Raw genomic sequence first — 25,518 nt, forward strand, 5'->3', positions numbered from 1 at the left:
TCCTACCAGAGGAAAAAGAAATGAATGTTTTATTTTTTAGATAGCTGCTTTATTAAAGATTCTTCATGAGAAAGGTGGTGAAAATTGTTGGAATACTGGATAATATGTGGCTTTTCAAGTTTCTGGATTTCATTAGTGATTCCCCTTTGTTACCAGGAGGTTATTCAGTATTCTGTATCTTATTGTTATATTATTTAAAAATGTCATTTGAAGTTGTTACTTTTCATATTTCTCTGAGGATTCAGGAGTGCCGGAGAGAACTTTTTAACCATTTAATTTTTCTTTCTGAATTCATGGATTTTGGTCCTCCCATTTCCTTGGAATTTTGATTCAGAAAGCAGGCAGATAAGACCCTGGGTTCTTTGATAAAGGCATTAGTGTTATAAATTATTCTCCTTTCTTTCACTTACTTCAAGTTTTTTGTGTTAGTATTGAAATTGAGATACTGTGGTGTTCTAGAGGGATTTTACATTACTCATCTGTGCCAGGTGGCAGGTTAGGAGATTGGGGACACAGTTCTTAAACACTTGTTGAAGAATAGGTTTCTTTTCTACAGAGGGGGTACCATTAGCCTAGTACCAAGCAAAGCAAGTCCTGGTCATTTTCTTTTTTCTTTGTGAGTGATTCTGGCATTCTGGCACTTAAATATGGATTAACAGTGTAGAATGTAGCCTTTGGTCAGTGGTAGTGAACATACACAGCAAAATTAGGTAGAGAACCTTCTCATGTTTATTTTCAGTGTTTAAGAAACAATGACAGAATGAGAAGCCAAAGCTGCCCATATTATAACTCACATATTACTCAGAATGTTATGTCAAATTAAGGTGTTATATTGATAAAAGAAGCTGGTTTGTCTTTCTTCCATTTTGTTTGTTCTTTTCTTAACTTCAAGTCAGGAAAACAAAAATTACCATGATGTGAGTGATCTGATAGTGAATCTAATCAAATGGCTCCAAAGTATTAAAATAGAAATATATTCTTATTCAGAAGAGAGGGTGGTGATGGAGGTAGACATTTATGGAAATAACTAGAACCCCAGGGAAGAGAATGTAAAAGTGCTCAGTCAGGAGTCAGAACATTTTCTTGGTGTATTTACATTCATATGAAACTTTAATTTCTCTGAACCTAGGCATGTAAGACTTGCTAGACCAAGACATATTATAAACAAATTCCCTTATTAATTGGCATTCTCCAATATTTTTCTTGATCACATGAAATAAATTGGTGATAGATATGTGTTCAGTTCAGTTCAGTTCAGTTCAGTCGTTCAGTCATGTCTGACTCTTTGCGACCCCGTGAATCACAGCACACCAGGCCTCCCTGTCCATCACCAACTCCCGGAGTTTACTCAAACTCATGTCCATCAAGTCGGTGATGCCATCCAACCATCTTATCCTCTGTCGTCCCCTTCTCCTCCTGCCCCCAATCCTTCCCAGCATCATCAGGGTCTTTTCCAGTGAGTCAGCTCTTCTCATGAGGTGGCCAAAGTATTGGAGTTTCAGCTTCAGCATCAGTCCTTCCAATGAACACCCAGGACTGATCTCCTTTAGGATGGACTGGTTGGATCTCCTTGCAGTCCACGGGACTCCCAAGAGTCTTCTCCAACACCACAGTTCAAAAGCATCAATTCTTCGGCTCTCAGCTTTCTTCACAGTCCAATTCTCACCTCCATACATGACCACTGGAAAAACCGTAGCCTTGACTAGACAGCCCTTTGTTGGCAAAGTAATGTCTCTGCTTTTTAATATGCTATCTAGGTTGGTCATAACTTTCCTTCCAAGGAGTAAGCATCTTTTAATTTCATGACTGCAATCACCATCTGCAGTGATTTTGGAGCCCCCAAAAATAAAGTCATATATATACAAATATAGATATAGAAACATGTATGTCATATTAGTTTTTCTTACATTTAGTAATAAAATAAAATTTTAGAGTTAATTTAACTAAAATATTACTGTTTCTTGAACGAAAATAACCTTTAATCCCTTTTAAATAATAAAAACAGTATTATATAATTAGCCCTTGAACATCTCAGAACATAGAAGAAAGTTTATTTCTTTCAGTCTACTTATTTGGATCTTATTCCCTTTAAGAAAATATGTCATTCACTGATGACATGCTGTCTTTTTGGGACCATGTTTCTCCTGAAAAAATAAACAATAGACTTTCTACTAAAAAATACCTCTATGAGTTCCTACAGCATTTTAAACAAATTCCAAAGATATCAAATATCCACAGAAGATTGAAAATGAAGTCTTAGAATTTCCCATTGGGAAGTGCAGTTCTTCAGAAAAATATTTTTTTTAATATTTTTTTCTCTCTTAAAATCTAGTCTTTTCTTTCTCTGAGGATTAAGTAAATTGGTTTATGTAAAATGAGACTTGAACCATCACCAAGTCTCAAGAAAACTTTCCCCTTGAAGCTTGAAAGGAGTTTCTGTTACACTAAGGAAATCAGTCTCTCTTTCCCGATGCTGGTGGGGTAGTAACATATTTTCTCATTTGGGTCATAACAGTCAACTTAGGAATTGTGAATATATATGTGTACACACACACACACACACACACACACGCGCGCGCTCACTTAAGTTTACCAAGGCCTTGTGTACTACCGCCTGCTGTCCGCTAAGCTGAATGTGCTGAAGGACACTGCCTTTGGAAATGGCAGGGCAGCACTGTTGAGATTACATTACTTCTATAGTATAGAGCGTGTGCTCTAGGAATATCATGGACATAATTACATATGAACGTGTTTTGAAAGGGGTGGTCATAATCATGGGATTAATCTAAATTTTGTTGGTTCACAGAGATCACAAATTAAGTTACAGTGACTTTTTAATCTGTGGAATCATCATTAATATAAAAATAAATATAGCTTTCTAGAAAATCTGTATTTCTAGACTACCTAAGTTTTGAGAAATTAGCTGTTTACAATTCCTTCAATGTAAAGTAACTCAGTTTTTACGAGCTGTTGGGAAACCATCCTGTTAGCTACTGAGAGCTGACATCAGTTACATCTTTAAAGATAGGAATTCTGTGTTGTATTTTTTTAACATAAAGATTACCCTTCATTTTGCATATTTACTAGATAACTCTAACCATCTGTAGTCACTTCAAATGTGTGAGGCCATTTCTACTTTTTCTTTATTGGTTTGTTGCTAGGTAAGTGATATGGTTGGTTGCCATTTTTAACAGCCACATGGGGTCATGTCTGTTTGCATGCCAACAGATCCTCTTGGGAGAGTATTTTCAATAAAAGCCCGGAAGTGGTGACTCCTTTGCAGCTTCAATGTTGCCAGCGCCTGGTCGAGCTTTGTAAACAGTGCCTGCTAGTGGTTTACAAATATGCAAGTGACTCAAGAGGATCACTCTCAGGCATTGGTACTGATTGGGGTAATTCCAGGTACTTGTTTTACATTTCCTAGATCCTGTGTGTTTTATATAAAGTAATGCTGCAACGCACTTTGAAAGTGAAAGTCTCTTCTTGTCTAGATGGCTAGAGAAAAGCTGAAGACTAAAAATTTATACTTGCTACTATCTACAAGATTCTTTTAACTTGAACAATCGGTAAAGATTGTTTTTAAATCTTTAAAAGACTGAACAGGAACAGCAATCACAAACCTGAAGGTGACAAAGATAACCTACATGGAAATGATATTATTTAACTTAACATACTTTTCTTTCAAAAGCCAAGTAACAGCATGCAAAATGGTAACAAATTTAATTTTTTCCCTCAGCAGGGATATTTTGTCTTTTTCCTCTATCCTAATATAGTTGAGAAGATGCCTTCAGTTTCACTTTTAATGTTCAATATGCCTCTACTATTCCCTTTATCACCAAATAGATCTGTGGGAGGTGGATTTTGTTAAGACTCATTTCAAAATTGGACTTTTATAAATATTGTCCAGTTAAAATAGGTAGTTTTATAAAAATATGAAAATATTGTTTTTAAACTGCAAGATACACAGAGTAAACACAAAGTACATTTTAGCACTTCTCAAGACAATTGTAGTTCCCATTAGAATTAAAGACAAATGTCTTGGCTTAGATGGTAAAGAATCTGCCTGCAGTGCAGGAGACCCTGGTTTGATCCTTGGGTAGGGAAGATTCCCTGGAGAAGGGCATGGCAACCCACTCCAGCATTCTTACCTGGAGAATTCCATGGAGAGAGGAGCCTGGAGGGCTACAGTGCATGAGGTCTCAAAGAGTTGGACATGACTGAGAGACTAACACTTTCACTTTCATGTGACTTTTATTATGTGTAAGGTTTTGTAATATTATCAAGAGAGAAGAGTATAAACTGTGATTTTGAAAAACTAAGTGATAGTCAAAAGATCATAGGATCTGGTAACAACTGAATGGCTTCCCTGGTGGCTCAGTGGCAACCATACCACCTACCAATGCAGGAGTGCGCTAAGTCATTTCAGTTGTGTCCAACTCTTTGACACCCTTTGGACTGTAGCCCACCAGGCTCCTCTGTCTATGGGGATTCTCCAGGCAAGAATACTGGAGTAGGTTGCCGTGCCCTCTTCCAGAGGATCTTCCCAACCCAGGGATCGAACTTAAGTCTCTTTTGACTCCCGCATTGGCAGGCAGGTTCTTTATCACTAGTGCCACCTGGGAAGGGACCGTCAGCTCAATCCCTGGGTCGGAAAGATCTCTGGAGAAGGACATGGCAAGTACAAGTGCATTCTTTCTGCAGATAGGCTGATCCAACAAGAGAAAGGGGCTGAGCCAAGCCTGACTGATTCCTTCTTTTAAACCTGCAAATCAAATAATTTACTTCTGGTTAGAGGCCAGAAAATTTATACTGGTCAAAGTTTTACTTGGAAACACAGAGAGAAATGAACATGTCCTTCCAGGTGGCGCTAGTGATAAGGAATCCTCGTTATCAGAGAAATGCAAATCAAAACCACAATGAGGTACCATTACACGCCAGTCAGGATGGCTGCTATCCAAAAGTCTACAAGCAGTAAATGCTGGAGAGGGTGTGGAGAAAAGGGAACCCTCTTACACTGTTGGTGGGAATGCAAACTAGTACAGCCGCTATGGAAAACAGTGTGGAGATTCCTTAAAAAACTGGAAATAGAACTGCCATATGACCCAGCAATCCCACTTCTGAGCATTCACACTGAGGAAACCAGATCTGAAAGAAACACGTGCACCCCAATGTTCATCACAGCACTGTTTATAATAGCCAGCACATGGAAGCAACCTAGATGCCCATCAGCAGACGAATGGATAAGGAAGCTGTGGTACATATACACCATGGAATATTACTCAGCCATTAAAAAGAATTCATTTGAATTGGTTCTAATGAGATGGATGAAACTGGAGCCCATTATACAGAGTGAAGTAAGCCAGAAAGATAAAGACCAATACAGTATACTAACACATACATATGGGATTTAGAAAGATGGTAACGATAATCCTATATGCAAAACAGAAAAAGAGACACAGATGTACAGAACAGACTTTTGGACTCTGTGGGAGAAGGCGAGGGTGGGATGTTTTGAGAGAACAGCATTGAAACATGTATATTATCAAGGGTGAAACAGAACACCAGCCCAGGTTGGATGCATGAGACAAGTGCTTGGGGCTGGTGCACTGGGAAGACCCAGAGGGATGGGGTGGGGAGGGAGGCGGGAGCGGGGATTGGGATGGGGAATACATGTAAATCCATGGCTGATTCATGTCAGTGTATGGCAAAAACCACTACAATATTGTAAAGTAATTAGCCTCCAACTAATAAAAATAAATGGAAAAAAAAATAAAATAAACTATCTTAAAGCTGTTAAAAAAAAAAAGGAATCTGCCTGCCAATGCAGGAGACGCAAGAGATGCAGATTCAGTCTCTGGGTCAGGAAGATCCCCTGGAGGAGGGCGTGGAAACCTGCTCCAGTATTCTTGCTTAGAGAATTCCATGGATAGAAGAACCTGGTGGGCCCCAGTCCATAGGGTCGCCAAGAGTTGGACATGACTGAGTGACTGAGCACATCTAATATCAAGCTATTAAAGTCCAAGTTAATGTCACATTAATTTAAAAAAATGGGAAAAGTGGCTGCACATTCTTTCCGTTGTATATTAGGAACCTATAGCATTTTACTTTATATGTAGGAGTCAATTAATTTGATATTTATTAATAGATTAACGGAATTCCAGTAAACTCTTCAAAACTCTAAAGGATGATGCCATCAGGGTGTTGCATTCAATATATCAGCAAATCTGGAAGACCCAGCAGTGGCCACAGGACTGGACAAGGACAGTCCTCATCCCAGTTCCCGAGAAGGTACACTAAAGGATGCTCTAACCATCACACAGTTGTTCTCATCTCCCATGCTAGTGAGGTCACGCTTCAAATCTTGCATGCTAGGCTTCAGCATTACATGAACCAAGAACTTCCAGACATCCAAGCTGGGTGTAGAAAAGGCAAAGGAACCAGAGCTCAAATTGCCAACATTTGCTGGTTCATAGAGAAAGCTAGGAAATTCCAAAAAATCTACCTCTGTTTCATAGACTATACCAATATTAAAAAAAACTAAGATGATGGCATCCAGCCCCATTACTTCATGGCAAATACAGGGGGGAAAGGTAGAAGCAGTGATCAATTTCCTCTCCTTGGACTCTAAAATCATTGTGGATGGTGACTGCAGCCATAAAATCAGATGTTTGCTTCTTGGCAGGAAAGTTACAACAAACCTAGAAAGTGTGTTGAAAAGCAGAGACATTACGCTGCCAACAAATGTCCGTATAGTCAAGGTTATGGTCTTTCCAGTGGTCATGTACAGTTGTGAGAGCTGGACTGTAAAGAAGGCAGGGCGCTGAAGGATTGATGCCTTCATCTATGATTCTGGAGAAGATTCCTGAGGGTCCCGTAGACAGCAAGAAGATCAAACCAATCATCTTAAGGGAAATCAACCGTGAATACCTGTGGGAAGGACTGATGCTGACGTTGAAACTCCAGTGTTTTGGTCATCTGATGCGAACAGCTGACTCATTGGAAAAGTCCCTGATGCTGGGAAAGATTGAGGGCAGAAGGAACAGAGGGTGTCAGAGAATGAGATGGCTGGATGGTATCACCGATGCAAGGGACATGAACTTGAGCAAACTTTGGGAGATGGTGAGGGGCAGAGAGGCCTGATGTGCTGCAGTCCATGAGGTCACAAAGAGTCAGACGGGATTGGGCAACTGAATGACAATAACAACAATAGATTGATAAATTTTATTTATAAAGTATACCTAGTAAAATAATTTATATTTATAAGTAAGTATAAGTATGCCTAATATAAATAATGGATAGGGTATACCTAAATATTTCATGAGGAAATATATATTTGACTAAGTTATCTGTAAAATTAGAACAGAAAGCTCACATCAGTCAGGCTAATGGACCATCTTTATCTTGACCACATATCTGCAGGATATTAATATTTCTTAAGAATATATTAAGAAGAGATGGCAAGAATACATAGAAGAACTGTACAAAAAAGATCTTCATGACCCAGATAATCACAGTGGTGTGATTACTCACCTAGAGCCAGATATCTTGGAATGTGAAGTCAAGGGGGCCTTAGAAAGCATCACTATGAACAAAGCTAGGGGAGGTGATGGACTTCCAGTTGAGCTGTTTCAAATCTTGAAAGATGATGCTGTGAAAGTGCTACACTCAATATGTCAGCAAGTTTGGAAAACTCAGCAGCGGCCACAGGACTGGAAAAGGTCAGTTTTCATTCCAATCCCAAAGAAAGGCAATGCCAGAGAATGCTCAAACTACCACACAATTGTACTCATCTCGCACGCTAGTAAAGTAATGCTCAAAATTCTCCAAGCCAGGCCTCAGCAATATGTGGACCGTGAAATTCCAGATGTTCAAACTGGTTTTAGAAACGGCAGAGGAACTAGAGATCAAATTGCCAACATTTGCTGGATCATAGAAAAAGCAAGAGAGTTCCAGAAAAACATCTATTTCTGCTTTATTGCCTATGCCAAAGCCTTTGACTGTGTGGATCACAATAAACTGTGGAAAATGCTGAAAGAGATGGCAATACCAGACCACCTGACCTGCCTCTTGAGAAACCTGTATGTTGGTCAGGAAGCAACAGTTAGAACTGGGCATGGAACAACAGACTGGTTACAAAAGGGAAAAGGAGTATGTCAAGGCTGTATACTGTCACCCTGCTTATTTAACTTATATGCAGAGTACATCATGAGAAGCACTGGGCTGGAAGAAGGACAAGCTCGAATCAAGATTGCTGGGAGAAATATCAATAACCTCAGATATGCAGATGACACCACCTTTATGGCAGAAAGTGAAGAACTAAAAAGCCTCTGGATGAAAGTGAAAGAGGAGAGTAAAAAAGCTGGCTTAAAACTCAACATTCAAAAAACGAAGATCATGGCATCTGGTCCCATCACTTCATGGCAAATAGATGGGGAAACAGTGGAAAGGGTGTCAGACTTTATTTTTTGGGTCTCCAAAATCACTGCAGATGGTGATTGCAGCCATGAAGTTAAGAGACACTTAACTCCTTGGAAGGAAAGTTATGACCACCCTGGATAGCATATTTAAAAGCAGAGACATTACTTTGCCAACAAAGGTCCATCTAGTCAAGGCTATGGTTTTTCCAGTAGTCATGTACTGATGTGAGAGTTGAACTGTGAAGAAAGCTGAGCGCCGAAGAATTGATGCTTTTGAACTGTGGTGTTGGAGAAGACTCTTGGGAGTCCCTTGGACTGCAAGGAGATCAAACCAGTCCATCCTAAAGGAGATCAGTCCTGGGTGTTCATTGGAAGGACTGATGCTGAAGCTGAAACTCCAATACTTTGGCCACCTCATGCGAAGAGTGGACTCATTGGAAAAGACCCTGATGCTGGGAAGGATTGGAGGCAGGAGGAGAAGGGGATGACAGAGGATGAAATGGCTGGATGGCATCACCAACTCGATGGACATGAGTTTGGGTAAACTCTGGGAGTTGGTGATGGACAGGGAGGCCTGGCGTGCTGCGATTCATGGGGTTGCAAAGAGTCGGACACAACTGAGCGACTGAATTGAACTGAACTGAAGAATTTATTAAAGGTATATATGGCACCTGTTACATGGAAGAGAGTGGCCTTCAACCTTGCAGTCTCAGAAAGATAGCAATTTAATAGACATACCAAGACCTTCCCTGATGGTACAGTGGTTAAGGCCCCTTGCTTCCAGTGCAAGGGGCATGGGTTCCATCCCTAGCCAGGGAACTAAAATCCTGCATGCTGTGTGGTGTGACCAAAAAAAGAAAAAAAAAAAAAATAGCCATACCAACTGAGAAGCCGTTTCTCAGAGGGGGACTCATAACTAAACAAATCTAACTGATATTCACACCTGGATCATTAAATCTACCTGTCTCTATATCTGTATACTTGTCTATATCTATACACATATATCTAGGATACTAGAGTCTTTAGGACAAGCTCCGTATTTCACTATAGCTAGCCTTCTTTCAAAGGCTTTGGGATTGCCAAACAATTTTTAGTCTCAGCATCTCTGTATTTCTATCATTTATGTACTGAGCCTTCATGTAAGCTCATTTTTGTGGCTAAAGTCATTTTTTAAATCTCTGAGTTAGAGCTTCTGCCTTTATCAATAGAGAACCAGGTATTTGGACAAATCCTCCCTCTGATGTTTGTAGGAAAAACTGGACAAAGTACCAACAAAACATTTGCTTGAAAACATCAGAGAGTTAAAACCAGGTACTTGTTTTACTGAGTAGTGCTTTTGACAGACACATGGACCTAAGAGAATAAAGTAGAAGTTCAGGACCTGTCGAAGATTGGGGCTTTGATAAACAGCATAGATTCCTGCATGTAATAATATCCCAAATATTTTGCAAAGCAAAAGTTGACAGAATTACAGGGGGAAATATACAAATCTACAACCATTGAGGGAGATTTTAATATATATTTCTCCGAAGAATTAAAAACAAAGAAAATTTTAACAATATGATTAACAGATTTAACTGTCACATAATAGTGAAGTCAGCCACCTCAGAATACAATCCAGTAAGCATACCTGGATCTTTTATAAAAATCAACTAGTGGAATGATAAAACATATTTAAAAAATTGAAATCATGCAAAGTATTGTATATCATCACAGGCCTTTAAAAGTAACAAAATCCATCCTTTTTGGAAATATAAAAAATAAAATCATAATGGATTTAAATGTACTTTGGTAACAAAAATATTAGAAATAAAAACTTGCAGAATGTACATAAATCATTATCACAGGGAGGCTTATAGACTTAAAGAACCTATTAGGGAACGTAAGGCAAATTAGGGAGGGTAAGGCAAAAATTAAATGATCTATCATCTTGGATGATGACATAGTAACATTAAAGTAAACCCAAAGAATACAGAAAAAGGAAATATTAAAAACAAGAGCAGAAATTAACAACATAGTGAAGCAAACAGAATAAAGAAGATCAACATGGCAAAAGTGGGTTTTTAAAAAGACTAATAAAATTGATCACTGTTGGGACTGATCAAAAATATTTTAAAAAGTAATTAACATCAAGAATAGAAATTGAGACATAACTACAGATACTACACGTATTATTAATTTCATGCTGATAAATTTGGTAAGTTACATTAACAAATTCCTTGAAAAATACGTGTTACAAAGATGACACAAGACAATATAGAAGGCTACCAGTATCAAAGCCTACCATACCTGATGCTAAAACCTGACCAGGAGATATTATGGCAAAGGATAATGAAAGTTCAGTCTCACTCTTGAACAGAGATGCAAAAATCCTACATAAATATTGACAAAATGAACCCAGAAACCTTAAATAGGATAATGTATCATGACTTTTGTTTATTGAATCCATTTAAAGGTACAATAAAATTAAAATGTGATCAATGTAATTTTAGTAGAATAAAAAATCATTTAAAATACACGGACGAGTCACTTGATAGAATTCAATATACATTTTTGCTTTAAAAAATGCTTAATAGGTTAGAAATAAAAGGGAAATTCCTTACTCTAATAAAGAGTAACTACAAAACCCCTACAAGCATATACTTAATGGTGCAATGTTGAAGGCTTTTGAGAAGAGAAACGGGGCAAGATTACCTATTAACTACCACTTCTGTTTATCATTGTACTTGACCTGGCTTGCTCAAGGAAGCAGGTCAAGAAAATAAAAGGCATTTGATTAGAGAGAAAGAAGTAAAACTCCTTACTAATGGTTGTCCTTATATTCATAGCACTCATTATCTAAATAACTCTACAGATAAATTACTAAGTAAACCTACCAATTTTGATGAAATCAAAGTGGGAATAAAATCAATTTTTTTCTTTATCAGTAACAGATTTTAGATAAGATGTCACTTTTAATAGCATCAAAGAATAACCAATACTTCAGAATAAAAGTAACAAAAACATGTAAGACCCTTATGCAGAAATATGTAAAAGATGTAAAGTTATATCATTGATATTGAAATCAATATCAATATGTCATCTCTTCTCAAATAGTTCTTCATATCTATAAATTCAACATAATCCTCACATAAATCCTAACAATTTTTTTTTGCAGGGTGAAGAATTTGACTAACGTTTGTTCTAACATTTATAAAAAAAAAACAAAGGGCCAAGAATAGACAAGACATTCTTGAAATAGTAGAATTGATTTGCTACAGTGTGCTCAGAATTATAATAAAGCTATAATGTCTGAGTGAAAAAGTTGGCTTAAATAAAGCTCAACATTCAGAAAACTAAGATCATAGCATCCGGTCCTATCAATTCATGGCAAATAGATAGGGAAACAGTGGAAACAGTGTCAGACTTTATTTTTGGGGGCTCCAAAATCACTGCAGATGGTGATTGCAACCATGAAATTAAAAGACACTTACTCCTTGGAAGGAAAGTTATGACCAACCTAGACATCACATTAAAAAGCAGAGACATTACTTTGCCAACAAAGATCCATCTTCAAGGCTATGGTTTTTCCAGTAGTCATGTATGGATGTGAGAGTTTGGACTATAAAGAAAGCTGAGTACTGAAGAATTGATTCTTTTGAACTGTGGTGTTGGAGAAGACCCTTGAGAGTCCCTTGGACTGCAAGAAGATCCAACCAGTCCATCCTAAAGGAGATCAGTCCTGGGTGTTCATTGGAAGGACTGATGCTGAAGCTGAAACTCCAGTATTTTGGCCACCTGATGCGAAGAACTGACTCATTTGAAAAGACCCTGATGTTGGGAAAGATTGAAGGCAGGAGGAGAAGGGGAGGACAGAGGATGAGATGGTTAGATGGCACACCGACTCAATGGACAAGATCTTGGGTAAACTCCAGGAGTTCGTGATGGACAGGGAGGCCTGGTGTGCTGTGGTTCATGGGGTTGCAAAGTGTTAGACATGACTGAGTGACTGAACTGAACTGAACTGAAGACAATGCACTAGTACCAAAAGGACAGACAAATAGACCAATAGAATCATTCAGAAAGGCCATGGACATCCCTCATAGCTCATTTGGTAAAGAATCTTCCTGCAATGCAGGAGACTTGGGTTCAATTCTTGTGTTGGGAACATCCCCTGGAGAAGGAAATGGCAACCCACTCTAGTATTCTTGCATGGAGAATCCCATGGGCAGAGGCGCCTGGCAGGCTGCGGTCCATGAAGTTGCAAGAGTCGGACACTACTTAGTGACTAAACCACCACAGAAAGGCCATAAATAGACCCAGGTTTATATAGAGACTTGATTTATGACAAAACAGGGACACTTTAACAAATGGGTTAAAAGTTTGTTTAAACAAATGGTTCTGGGGCAATTGAGTTTCCAAACAATAATGAAAAAAGAAACTTGAATTTACCTACACCATATACAAAATCATTTCCATATTATTGAGTACATAGATGTGAAAGGCAAAACTAAAGATTTTGGAAGAAAATATAGATTTTTTCATGACCTTGAGGTATGCAGAATATCAGGCCAAAAAAATACAGATTATAAATGAAAAGATAAACTTTACTATATTAAAATTAAGAATATATGTTTATTAGCAGACTCCATTAAGGTGAAAAAGCAAGCCTCAGAATGAAAGTTGGTATTTGCAACCTGTTTAACCTACAAAAGACTGTTACACAAACTGTATAAGAACTCCTACAAATTTCTAAGAAGGAAATAGGACACTCCATGGAAAAATGGGGAAGATACTTGAAGAGGCATTTTTAAAGGCAGTAAGTATTTGAAGTGTTCAAGCTCATACTCAGGGAGACGTGAAACCCATCTTTCAGACCATGAGTTGATGAGAATGTAGAGTAATGGAAACTCACACTGCTGATGATAGTGAACATCATTACCTTTAAAAAAAGTTTGGATAACCCACTAACGCTTACTATTTTCTCAGTTATTTTATTCCCAATGATTCTAAGCAGAATGTATGCCCATGTGCATCAAGACCATATTAGAATTATCACAGTAGCATTTACTTATAATGGCTAAAAATTAGAAATACCCAAACTGTCTATTCACGGAAGAATGGACAGTTTTTGTAGTGTTCACTCAATGGAATATTTTACAGCATTTAAAGAACAGATCACCAGCCCAGGTGGGATGCATGAGACAAGTGCTCGGGCCTGGTGCACTGGGAAGACCCAGAGGAATCGGGTGGAGAGGGAGGTGGGGGGGGGATCGGGATGGAGAATACGTGTAAATCTATGGCTGATTCATATCAATGTATGACAAAACCCACTGAAATGTTGTGAAGTAATTAGCCTCCAACTAATAAAAAAAAAAAAAAGAACAAACTGCATGCATACACAGCAATATGGATGAATCTCAAACAGAAATTCAGCAAAAGAAGCCAGAGACAAAGGACTACAAACTTCATTTCATTTATATTTAAATAAAAACCAAGAAAAACTGAATTATAGTATTACAGAATATGTACTTAGGTGGCAAACAGGAAATAATTGCCACTGAAGTCTAGATAGTTCAGTCACTCAGCTGTGTCTGACTCTTTGTGCCCCCATGGACTGCAGCACGCCAGGCTTCCATGTCCATCACCAACTCCCAGAGCTTGCTCAAACTCATTTCTGTTGAGTCGGTGATGCATCCAATCGTCTCATCTTCTGTCATCCCCTTCTCCTCTTGCCTTAAGTCTTTCCCAGCATCAGGGTCTTTTCTAATAAGTCAGTTGTTCGCATCAGGTGGCCAAAGTATTGGACCTTCATCTTCAGCATCAGTCCTTCCAATGAATATTCAGGATCGATTTCCTTGAAGATTGACTGGTTTGATCTCCTTGCAGTCCAAGGGACTCTCAAGAGTCTTCTCCAACACCACAGTTCAAAAGCATCAATTCTTCGGCAGTCAGCTTTCTTTATGGTCCAACGCACATCCATACATAACTACTAGAAAAACCATAGCTATGACTAGATGGACCTTTGTTGACAAAGTAATGTCTCTGCTTTTTAATATGCTGTCTAGGTTGGTCATAGCTTTCCTTCCAAGGAGCAGTGAGTGAGTGAGTGAGTGAAAGTCACTCAGTCGTGTCCAACTCTTTGCCAGCCCATGGACTGTCCATGGAATTCTCTAAGCCAGAATACTGGAGTGGGTAGCCTTTCCCTTCTCTAGGGGATCTTCCCAACCCAGGGATCGAACCCAGGGGTCCCACATTGCAGGCAGATTCTTTACCAGCTGAGCCACAAGGGACGCCCAAGTACACTGGAGTAGGTAGCCTATCCCTTCCCTGAGCTATCAGGGAAGCTCTCCAAGGAGCAAGTGGCTTTTAATTTCATGGCTGCAATCACCATCTGCAGTGATTTTGGAGCCCCAGAAAATAAAGTTTGTCACTTTTTCCATTGTTTCCCCATCTAGTTGCCATGAAGTGATGGGACCAGATGCCATGATCTTCATTTTTTGAATGTTGAGTTTTAAGCCAACTTTTTCACTCTCCTCTTTCACTTTCATCAGGAGGCTCTTTAGTTCTTTGCTTTCTGCCATAACGATGGTGTCATCTGCATATCTGAGGTTATTCGTATTTCTCCCTACAATCTTGATTCTAGCTTATGCTTCATCCAGTTCAGCATTTTGCGTGATGTACACTTCATATAAGTTAAATAAGCAGGGTGACAGTATACAGCCCTGACGTACTCCTTTCCTAATTTGGAACCAGTCTGTTGTACCATGTCTGGTTCTAACTGTTGCTTCCTGACCTGCATACAGATCTTAGGAGGCAGGTATGGTGGTCTGGTGTTCCCATCTCTTGAAGAATTTTCCACAGTTTGTTGTGATCCACACAGTCAAAGGCTTTGGCATATTTAATAAAGCAGGATACTGGAATACTCTTGTTTTTTCTATGACCCAACAGATGTTGGCAATTTGACCTCTGGTTCCTCTGCCTTTTCTAAATCCAGCTTAAACATCTGGAAGTTCTTGGTTCACATATTGTTGAATCCTGGCTTGGAGAATTTTGAGCATTACTTTGCTAGCATGTGAGATGAGTACAACTGTGAGGTAGTTTGAACATTCTTAGACATTGCCTTTTTTGGGATTGGAATGAAAGCTGACCTTTTCTAGTCCTGTGACCACTGCTGAGTTTTCCAAATTTGCTGGCATATTGAGTGCAGCACTTTCACAGCATCATCTTTTAGGATTTGAAATAGTTCAGCTGGAATTCCATCACCTCCCCTAGCTTTGTTTGTAGTGATGCTTCCTAACATCCACTTGACTTCACAGTTCAGGATGTCTGGCTCTAGGTGAGTGATCACACCATCATGGCTATTCCGAAGTCTGGATAGTGGGTAAGTTTATGAAGCAGCAGTACCTGGTTCTGGGGTGCTAGGAATATTCAGTCATTTAACCTGGGTAGCATTTATATGAGTAATCACTTTATAATATTCATTTACTAGATGTTTATTTTATGTACTTTTTGATTGAAAAGTTTTAAAAATCAAGTTATACACATGATACTATTTTGATATTAGGTTAAGATAGCTTGGTGCATCTATCTTAAACAGGCGTGGTCTTGCTAAAGAGGCTGATGCTGAACAGTTGTTCAGTAGTGTTCAACTCGTTGCGACACCATGGACTGTAGCCCACTAGGCTCCTCCATCCATGGAATTTTCCAGATAAGAATACTGGAGTGTGTTGCCATTTCCTTCTCTCAGGAATCTTTCCAACCTGGGGATTGAACGTGTGTCCGTTGCATCTCCTGTCTTGGTAGGCGGACTCTTTACCACTTTGCTACCTGGGAAGCAAGGCTGATGTTAGTAACACAAAAATAATAATATTTCACCTACATGCACTATTCCATTTGGTCCATACTCTGTGAGACAGACATGGCAGAAACTATTAGATTCTTTTCACCAGTGAGAAAACTGAGTCCCAAAGAAGTGAAATGGCTCATCCAAATCCATGTTGCTAGCAAATGACAAGAGGTGGGATTTACAGTTAAAACCACAGTACAATGTTCTGGGTGTTATATTTAAAATACAGAATAATAAGTGTTGGTAAGTATATTGAGAATTTAGTACTGGTTCAGAATGTAAAATGGTATGAGTGCTGTAGAAAGCAGTGGCAGTTCCTTAAAAAGTTAAATATAGAATTACCATGAAAAGTGTGAAAGTATTAGTCGTTCAGGTGTGTCTTACTCTTTGTGACCCCACGGACTGTAGCCTGCCGGGATCCTCTGTCCATGGAATTCTCCATGCAAGAATACTGGAGTGGGTAGCCATTCCATATGACCCAGCATTTCCCCTCCTAGGTACATACCCCGAAGAACTGAAAACAAGGACTCACACCAATACTTGTACACCAGTGTTCATAGCAACATTCTTCCCAATAGTCAGATGGTGACAGCCACCCAAATGTCCATCAACAGAGGAATGGATGGATAAAATGTGACGTGTTTATGTGTATGTTACCACTCTTTGCTCTCTTTGCATGTGTGCTCATTTGTGTCTGACTCTTTGTGCTGTGCTGTGCTTAGGCACTCAGTCGTGTTTGACTCTTTGTGACCCCAAATACTGCAGCTAAGCTCACCTGTCCATGGAATTTTCCAGGCAAGAATGCTGGAGTAAATTGCCATTTCTTTCTCCAGAGTATCTTCCTGACCCAGGGATTGAACTTGCATCTCCTGCACTGGCAGACTGATTCTTTTTATCACTGAGCTACTCGCATGTATATTATTATGCCTATGTAAAATTGTAAATATAAATATAGTATTATATAAAATTTACAAATATAAAATATTATTCTGTGTTAAAAGGTTATGCTTAGTATAAAAATATACTATGTATAAAAATATAAAAGCATAAAAATATTATACTATGTAAAAAGGAATGAAATTCTGATATATGTTATAGCATGGATGCACCTTGAAAGCATGTTAAGTTAAATAAGCCAAAGATAAAAGGACAAACATGGTATGATTCCAATTATGTGCAGTATCTAGAACAAATTCATTGAGACAGAAAGCAGAATAGAGGTTACCAGGGGCTGGGAGGAGGAGAAAATGCGAATTTAGTGTTTAATGGGTACAGAGTTTCTGCTTGACATGATGAAAAGATCTGGAACCAGGTTATAGTTTTGGTTACACAGCCATTTTACACAGCCAGTATTACACAGTGTGAATATATTTACACTGAACACGAATACCTAAAAATCGTAAAATTCATGTCATATATTTATTTTACCACGATCAAAATAGTTAAAAAGAACACAGCCTAAATAAAGTGATAAAATTTATTTACCTTATGTTACCCAAACCAGGAAGCTGAGTTTACTCTGGTGGGGTGGGGGTGGGTCAGGGGTCCTGGATCTTTCTTCAGGAAAATCTCAGAGGTGTGTGTATTGTAAGTTTCAAGGCTAATTAACTTACCAGTCTTGATATGTTTCATGTTCTAGAGATTCTCCATGGTCAGCAATAAGTTGGTACTTGACAAACCAAACAATTCTATGTCAAATAGGAAGTAGAAAAATGCATATTTTACATTTATATGATGGGTATGTGAAGATATGTATCCCTAATCTCAGAATTGAGGAGTAAGGATATGTGTATGAAACAAAGAGGGTAGTTTGTGTTATTTCTTCTTGGAATGTGTTAGCTACGAGTTAGCTATATTTGTACTTCGAGAGTAAGCTACAATAGAAATAAAGCTGGAGACTTAACATATTTTTGTGCTTTAACAGACACTCCTTAGATGCTATCTATAAATCCACTTTCTAGAGATTCTTCTTGCTAAAAAAATCAAATTGTATTATTTAACTTCATCACAGAGAACATTTTAAAAATAATCTTTGATATTCAGCTAGTGTGGTCTCTCCCAAGAGATCTTAATGGAGATATTAAGGCAAATAATCCGTTGTGTTTCACTGTAATGCTTTAAAGTATCCCACAGCCCTTGCTTTAGGGAAGCAAAGTCTTTCTTCCAATGTGATTTTGTATGCTTTTTTACGTTCATACTGAATTTCTTTTCCTTTTTACGTCTTTAGTTTCATTTTAGCCTTTTCTGCTTCTATTAAAAAGTTTAGTTTTGTGGATAATATTTTTCTACTTTCTAAGTTTGTATACTTCATATTTCTGAAAAATAAATGTAATCATTGTATTTGTTAGTTTTAAAATTGGAATTCATACACAGAAATGGCAATATAGTATTTTTTGGGAGTGATAGTTCTGGAGTGAGACCAAATGGATCTGACTCCTGGCTCTAGTCACTTTTGTGATTGTGAGCAAGGCATTTAATGCCTGTACACTTTGGTGTATTCATCTATAAAATGGAGCTGATAATAATATATACCATAGAGAATCATTAAATAATATTTTTAAAGCAAGTATAATGGTGCTGGCACACACACACACAAATACTTTTAAAATACAAAAATAAAATAGTGTAAGTTCGCTGTAACCCTGGACTTTGTACTTTTATTTTTTCACCTTGTGTAAATGGAAATCTTTAGTTTAGAAGGCAATGTGAATGTTATTGTAATGCCAATGATAACTATTTCTTGGAGATTCTTTAAAAGAAAGTTGGTAAAAGTTACTGTTTACTATAATTAAAATCAATGTAACCAGGATGTAACCAGTTTTCAGTAGGAGAGAGAATAACTCTTAACTACTATGGAATAGTGGATTTTGAGCGAACATCTTAGTTTCCTTTGCAGCTTTACCCTAGATAGGAAGCGCAGCCTGTTTCTTGCAGAATATCAGATCAGTCATCATGATACACTAGCTCTTGACATAATAATTAATTCATATAAATTACCCAAGTGATATTAAGAAAATGATTTATATAATCTATGATGTGAGAAATCAATTGTTTCATTATTCATCACCCATTGTGCAATTTTGATTTAATTTAGTTTGTTGTATATTATTTTACTGTTCTGTTAACATAATGATTTGAGCAATTATTTATAGTTTGTGATATTAAGTAATAGATTTAGGGGATATTATCAGATAATTCACGATGAAATGATGTCTATGAATATTATGTGGAATTCTGCCATTTTAATCTGAGTGCTGTATGCAGTTTGATCATAATGAATTCGTATTCTTCTACAAAATTCATGTAACAACAGCATAAATGTAATTTTCCATTGACACAGAAGTTAGTAGTTGCCAATATTATTTAATAAAGAATTGGTAGCTAATAATATCTTTGGTCCTCAGTTTCTTCATTTGTCTTTGGAAGTATGATACTGTGGCTGGAAGATTCTACAGTCACATGAAGAAAATAAATGATTTGATTTCTACCTTTGTTTCTTTTTAAGACTAATTATAAATCTCCTTCTGTTGTTACTTCTGCTCTTAGAAATTTTTTATAGATATCTTTATCCTGACTTTCTAGCATGTCCTCATCATCATCCGGACTTAGGCTGTTAATAGTGATACTTGTGTTTGCTCATGTTGATTTCCTTAATCATTTCTCTCTCGACATATAGATTGGAATGGCCTAATGCCAATCAAAGGCTTTCCAGAGGAATAAGATTATACAGGCACACTTTCTTATTTGCAACTCCTAAATCTCAAAGCTCTGAAAACTCAAACTAATAGAAATAAAATAAAAGTAACCCATTTATTGGCACATCTGAATTGACACAAAGTTCTTTATATTTTTTTTCAGTTTATTGTGAATATTTCTGCATTTCATTACAGAAGTATTAATGATTTGTCAGTAGAATGCTGCCCTAAGACTCTGATGAAGATGTTGCATTATATATAGTATATACATCTTATTGGCCTAAAATCTGGAAAATTCATATATTCTGAAATACATTTGGGTGCAAACGTTGCATGCAACCTATAATCATGATTGTTTTTGGTATTGTGTAATCTAAGCACCCAGTAGTCTAGGAGTATAAAATTTGCAATCTAGTTATAAATTTTAATCTTTAACTTTTTATTTCAGATTAACTACAGTCATAATGCATCAATGATATATTATGAAATTAATATCAATGGTTTCAACATCCTTGAAATATTTATTTTAATGTGGTTAGCCAAATTCTCATGTTACATGTTTTTAAGAAATATTTGACTGGCTACACATATTATTTACAGAGATTATTAATGAATTCCAAATTAACATGAGTGATGTAAACAGTTTCCTAGCTTGTGAGTTCATGGCTCTTTATGGGCTATCTTGGGATACTAAGACCACATTTTGCATCTATATTCAGCTCTTTGAGTGAGGCTTTATGACCCTTTCCTGGCTCCCCTCCTCAAGAGAGGTACTTTTTTTTATGTGGATTGCATTGTTATAGTGTCATTTCTCATGTAAGATGTACAAGTTATTAACCACATAACACTTTAGTGGGAGATATTAATATTTATTTGTTTGTAAAAGTCTAATTTTTTAACTATTATTTTTAGGTATTTACTACCAGGAAGTACACAATTCTTCATGAGAACACCAACCTACAACTTGAAATACAGTTCACCTGGAATGGCTCGCTCCAATGTTTTGTTTACATCCCGATATGGCCATTTGTGAAACAGAAGGGAAGATCGCCATGGGTTATGCATAATAGCAATTCATATTTTTCCCAATTTAACATTGAAAAGACGGTGACCATTAACTACTGTTTTATGTATATATGACATATATGTGTGTGGAAATATGTACACACATGCACTCAAATAACACATATATTTATTATAATATATGAAAGAAGAATTAGCAGGAAACTGGATATAAGATTTAACCTTTCTGGAAATGTAATAAACCATGTTAAAATTGTTTACACAAATATGTGAATGTCTAGAATTTGCTAGGTTTATAATTAATACCTTCCTACTAGAAATGTTATTTTTGCTGCAGAGTATATAAAACAGAATTGATCTTGACGATCCCATTACAGTGTTAAATTATTTTCTAGGTAATACTTTTGACTTAAAAAGAATTAATAGTATATTACTTTATTAATTCTCTTATATATATCTAGTAGCCATTTAAAATGAAAACAAAAATTAGAAGCTTGGTGTTGCTTGATGATAGGACTAAGTATAAAATGGGTTTATCATTACTATAGCACACAGTAGCATGCTATTAATATAAAAATCCCACCCAGATTCTCCAATATTTTTATTCCTCAGTGTGGGAATCTAGCTACTTGTGAAAATGATAATGTAATTTTTCAGTAAGGCTCTAGTAAGATCACAATACTGTCTAAAATGAAAGACAATCCAATGGGTTAAAAATTAAACTTACTAGCTTATATTTTTACTTTTTATTGAGAGTCACATAAATGGAACAGAAAATGGTGGTAATAGCAAAATCTTTCCATATGGTTTTTGTATCTCTTACCACTCATACCACTTATGTTTTCTTTTTTGAAAGTATACCTCTGGTGGGTACATATGATCAAATACAATTTCTTCTCTTCTTCAGAAGGGGAAGAGCTGATATTTTAAACTTAATTCAATGTTACAGAATGAATGTGTCATATTATTTTATAAGACTCAATTTTGAGACCAGTGTACATTGCAAAGACTAATACGGAGTTTCATATTGCACCATAGAAAGTAATCTAAATTATTACAAAAAGAAGATTCTGACTACTAAATGTTATTAGTCATGGATGTGCTCTTGAGAATTTCAAAAAAATCAAAATAGAGTATGAAGTTTTCATCTTGTCCAAAGTTATTATGCATAATTTTCATAGCAGTTTACTTCCTTTTTTGCTTACAGTTTCAAAAACTATGAGTGAGCTTTCAGTTTTCTATACAAATATAAAAAATACCATGGGTATCTTTCGAGACTGCAACATTCACCTTTTAGAATTTTATTTTAATTTCTCCCAGTAGTTTTATTTTTCACAAATGGTAATTATTTGCAACATTCATGAATGTTTTACCTCCTTTTACTATCCTGAAAACTTTTTCCAGTAAATCGAGAAATGGTCCCAAAGCAGAAGGAGAACTGAGAGGGGCAAAGTGGCCTGCTTAATTCACAAGCTGGATAACTGACAACCCAAAGTTGTAAGTTAGATATATTTTGCTTTTAAAGCCATATTCTGAGGCTGTATTTGGATAAAATAGGTTCTTCCCTAAATTATTGCTAGTTACTGGATTCTTTATGACTACCAACCACTCATATTCCAATGGATACTCTTCCTTGCTAATTGCATCCCAAAGGAGAGTTATTGTCTTTGTGGGAAAAGAGGATAAGGATGTTAGGATGGAGAATTTCACAGTGTAGCTCTGAGTGTTTATGACACCATTTTGTGAATTCCTAAATATGTTTAGAATTTTGGAGAATAAATAATGCTGAAGTTGGGATATTAACAAAATTATTGTAAGAATGATCAGCAAGCAGGCCTTTTCATGGAGCAATTTTAGTCATTTTTTTGGTTCAGATTCATAATTTGTTCATGAATGAGACACAGTTTCAAAGGTCTGATGTATGATATCAATCCAGTTTCTTGGCCACTCACTTGTGTTAGCTTAAATCACAATGGTGACTTAATTTGCTAGAGTGAAAAGAATGTCTAACATGTCTCCCCCTAGGGGAAAAAACTTTTTTTAAAGAGTAAATATATGAAACTACCCAGTTAGTTATTAACAATCGAATTTGATTCCTCTAGCTACCCAAGTCTGACTTTTTTTGAGTGCTATAATTTTCTTGCCCACATTTGCATCTTTAGACTCATCTAGTTCTGATATGAGGAAGATGTAAATAAAAGCCATGTGCTCATTATTTATGTATACTGCCTGGTACCCTGTGGACTATGATTGTGTTCACGCTATTCCTTAATGAGAAACTAAGAAGACACAGTAATAAACTGTGAAAGTCTCTAGAGGCCATAGAAATGTTTTAGTAATATAAAATATTCCTTAGTTTTTATTATAAATTTTTTATTCATAGAGTTAAAATATATCAGTATAAGTGATAGTACGGGTCTGACTCTCTTCTAGGAGAGAACATACCTTTTTATCTGAAAAACTCCAGAAGCTATTCAGTCTTACCAGAGTTTTTAATAGGGAGTTTGGTTTACTTGTGATGAAAGCATATTTTCATTCTGTTATTAAAAGATATATCCCTGATATTCTGTGACTAATGCTTTCCAGAACTGCATATGATTGAAGTTATTCCAGAACTGCCCAAGAAGCAACCTTTTAATGTTAAATTATCATATATGAATATTGTATGAGATTGCAGATTAGTTTTCACTATAATAATCCAGCATTGTAATAGTATTTGCTTCATGTAGTCTGTTGAAGGAACTATTGTGATTCATATTATGATTATTAGCAACAATTTTTGTTTTATCTTGCATGTGTAAAAATTAAATTATAGTAAGATCGAATATGAAAATGGCAATAGGAATATTAGATGCAAAGATCTAAACACATTTTTTCATATCTCTGAATTAGGTCTAAATACACAAAATTCTCTTTAGTTCTCCCCCTGAAACTAACATGAACCAAACTCAAGCCAAAAACCCCAGTCTTCTCATCCAGTACTTACACGCAGCTAGCTGATAGTGGCTCGTAGACACCAAGAAAAAGATTTCATTCTAATTCTTTTTTCATTAGAAAGTATATGATTATAAACTTTAGTTATATAACTTTAAATTTCATGTTTTAATATAAATTAATCCAAATGCTTTCTTCTTTAGCATAACAAAGTCATTCCATTTAAAAATTCTCTTTAAATCTAAACTTCCACATTACTTGACATTTTCAAAAGTACCAAAAAATTGATAGTTGCATAAGCTCTATTATTTGTAGTTTTCTATAAAGCATTTGATTAATTCTTATATGTATATCCTTCAAAATATAATAGCAAATATGTTGAGAAGAGTGAGAATAAATACCTTCCTCTTCTGTTCTGTAATGCTGTTTTTAACATTTTGAGTCTTAGTTTACTTGGTCCTAAGGGTTAAACGATAAAAAGTGTAAGTACAGTTGTTGTGTTCTTGTGACCTGGTGATTTGTGAAAATTTCTTTCATCTTGAGATTGAGAAATTTAATAAAACTTTCCAGAACTGAATTAGTTATCTAAATATTTTGGACTAATGCTACTTACAAATAAATTTTGAAAGTGTATTAATCAAAATTTTATTCCTTACACTGTTTTTTTTCTTTCTTTTCTTCCTTTTTAAACTTCAAGTTCCATTTAAAGTTTTGACCTTTGCATGGAAAAGTCAAGAAAAGAGAAATCCTGCTTTTTAAAATATTGGTTTATAGTGGTATATTTTTGCCTCAGCAATAATAAAACTTAGATAAGATCTGTTATTGGATCAAGTTCAGTTTTTCTGCTGAGATTTTTGAGAACAAGGTTGACTTTTCAATGTCCAAAAAGCATTAATTATTTGGATCCATATGAACCAAGACACATGGCTGCAAATAACACTCTTGCGACCAAAAATGTTAAATTAAAATTAATTGCGCACTTTGAGATTGTTGCCTTTCTTGGTGTTTTTTTCTTTTTGCCTTATTATGAGTGGGTATATGGTACTGAAGGAAAACTATGCAGGTGAAACATTTTGTATTTACTGGACTGTATTAACTAAAAAGAGCTACACAAAGTTTTTATTTGATCCTCACCTGCCAATTTGAAAACTATTGGTAAAATCATTATTCAATAGGCTAATATTTTCTAAATTAGTCTTACCTACAAAAGTTATCAGATAATGCTGATATTTCTCTTTCAAAGACTAACAACAACAGTTTTAGTCCTGAGCTGGTTGGTTCATTTAATAACTAATATACATACTACAACTTTGAATATTAATAGATTGGCTGAAGATTTTAGGTTTGAAGATTAGTTTGAAAGCAGTACATTTGCCCCCGTGAATCATGATGCAGATTATCCCCATGTGTTTTACTGCGTGTATATGAATGCAAATGTTGTTACAGAAAATATGCTTGAAATGTCAACACAGTCTGCAATTAGTACTGCATCGTCATGCTTCAGCATGTGATACCTGTATGATGACATTATTTCAACTACTCAAATATGTTACTGTAATAAAAATGTTTAACATAAGAAAGCTACATATGTCATCAAATGCTTATTTCTGTTTCACACACA

At 36.3% G+C, this 25,518-nt stretch overlaps 1 protein-coding gene across 6 annotated transcripts in view; it reads left to right on the forward strand.

Annotated features, from left to right (window-relative positions):
* Positions 1-24,882, forward strand: part of TTLL7 (tubulin tyrosine ligase like 7) — a 165,812-nt gene extending 140,930 nt beyond the window's left edge. For 3 of the 6 annotated variants that reach the window (XM_061121535.1, XM_061121537.1, XM_061121536.1), the window contains exons 20-21: positions 3,229-3,402; positions 16,743-17,734. In XM_061121535.1, the coding sequence (XP_060977518.1) occupies positions 3,229-3,402; positions 16,743-16,875 (307 nt within the window). In that variant the 3' untranslated portion in view covers positions 16,876-17,734. Of the gene's footprint in view, positions 1-3,228; positions 3,403-16,742; positions 17,735-20,852 lie in introns of those variants that run through there. The other 3 variants (XM_061121538.1, XM_061121539.1, XM_061121540.1) reach the window with 3 other exon arrangements.
* Positions 24,883-25,518: the final 636 nt, after the last annotated feature.

This window comes from Dama dama, chromosome 20 (genome assembly GCF_033118175.1).
Source record: "Dama dama isolate Ldn47 chromosome 20, ASM3311817v1, whole genome shotgun sequence".
In the NCBI taxonomy this organism is placed as follows: Eukaryota; Metazoa; Chordata; class Mammalia; order Artiodactyla; family Cervidae; genus Dama; species Dama dama.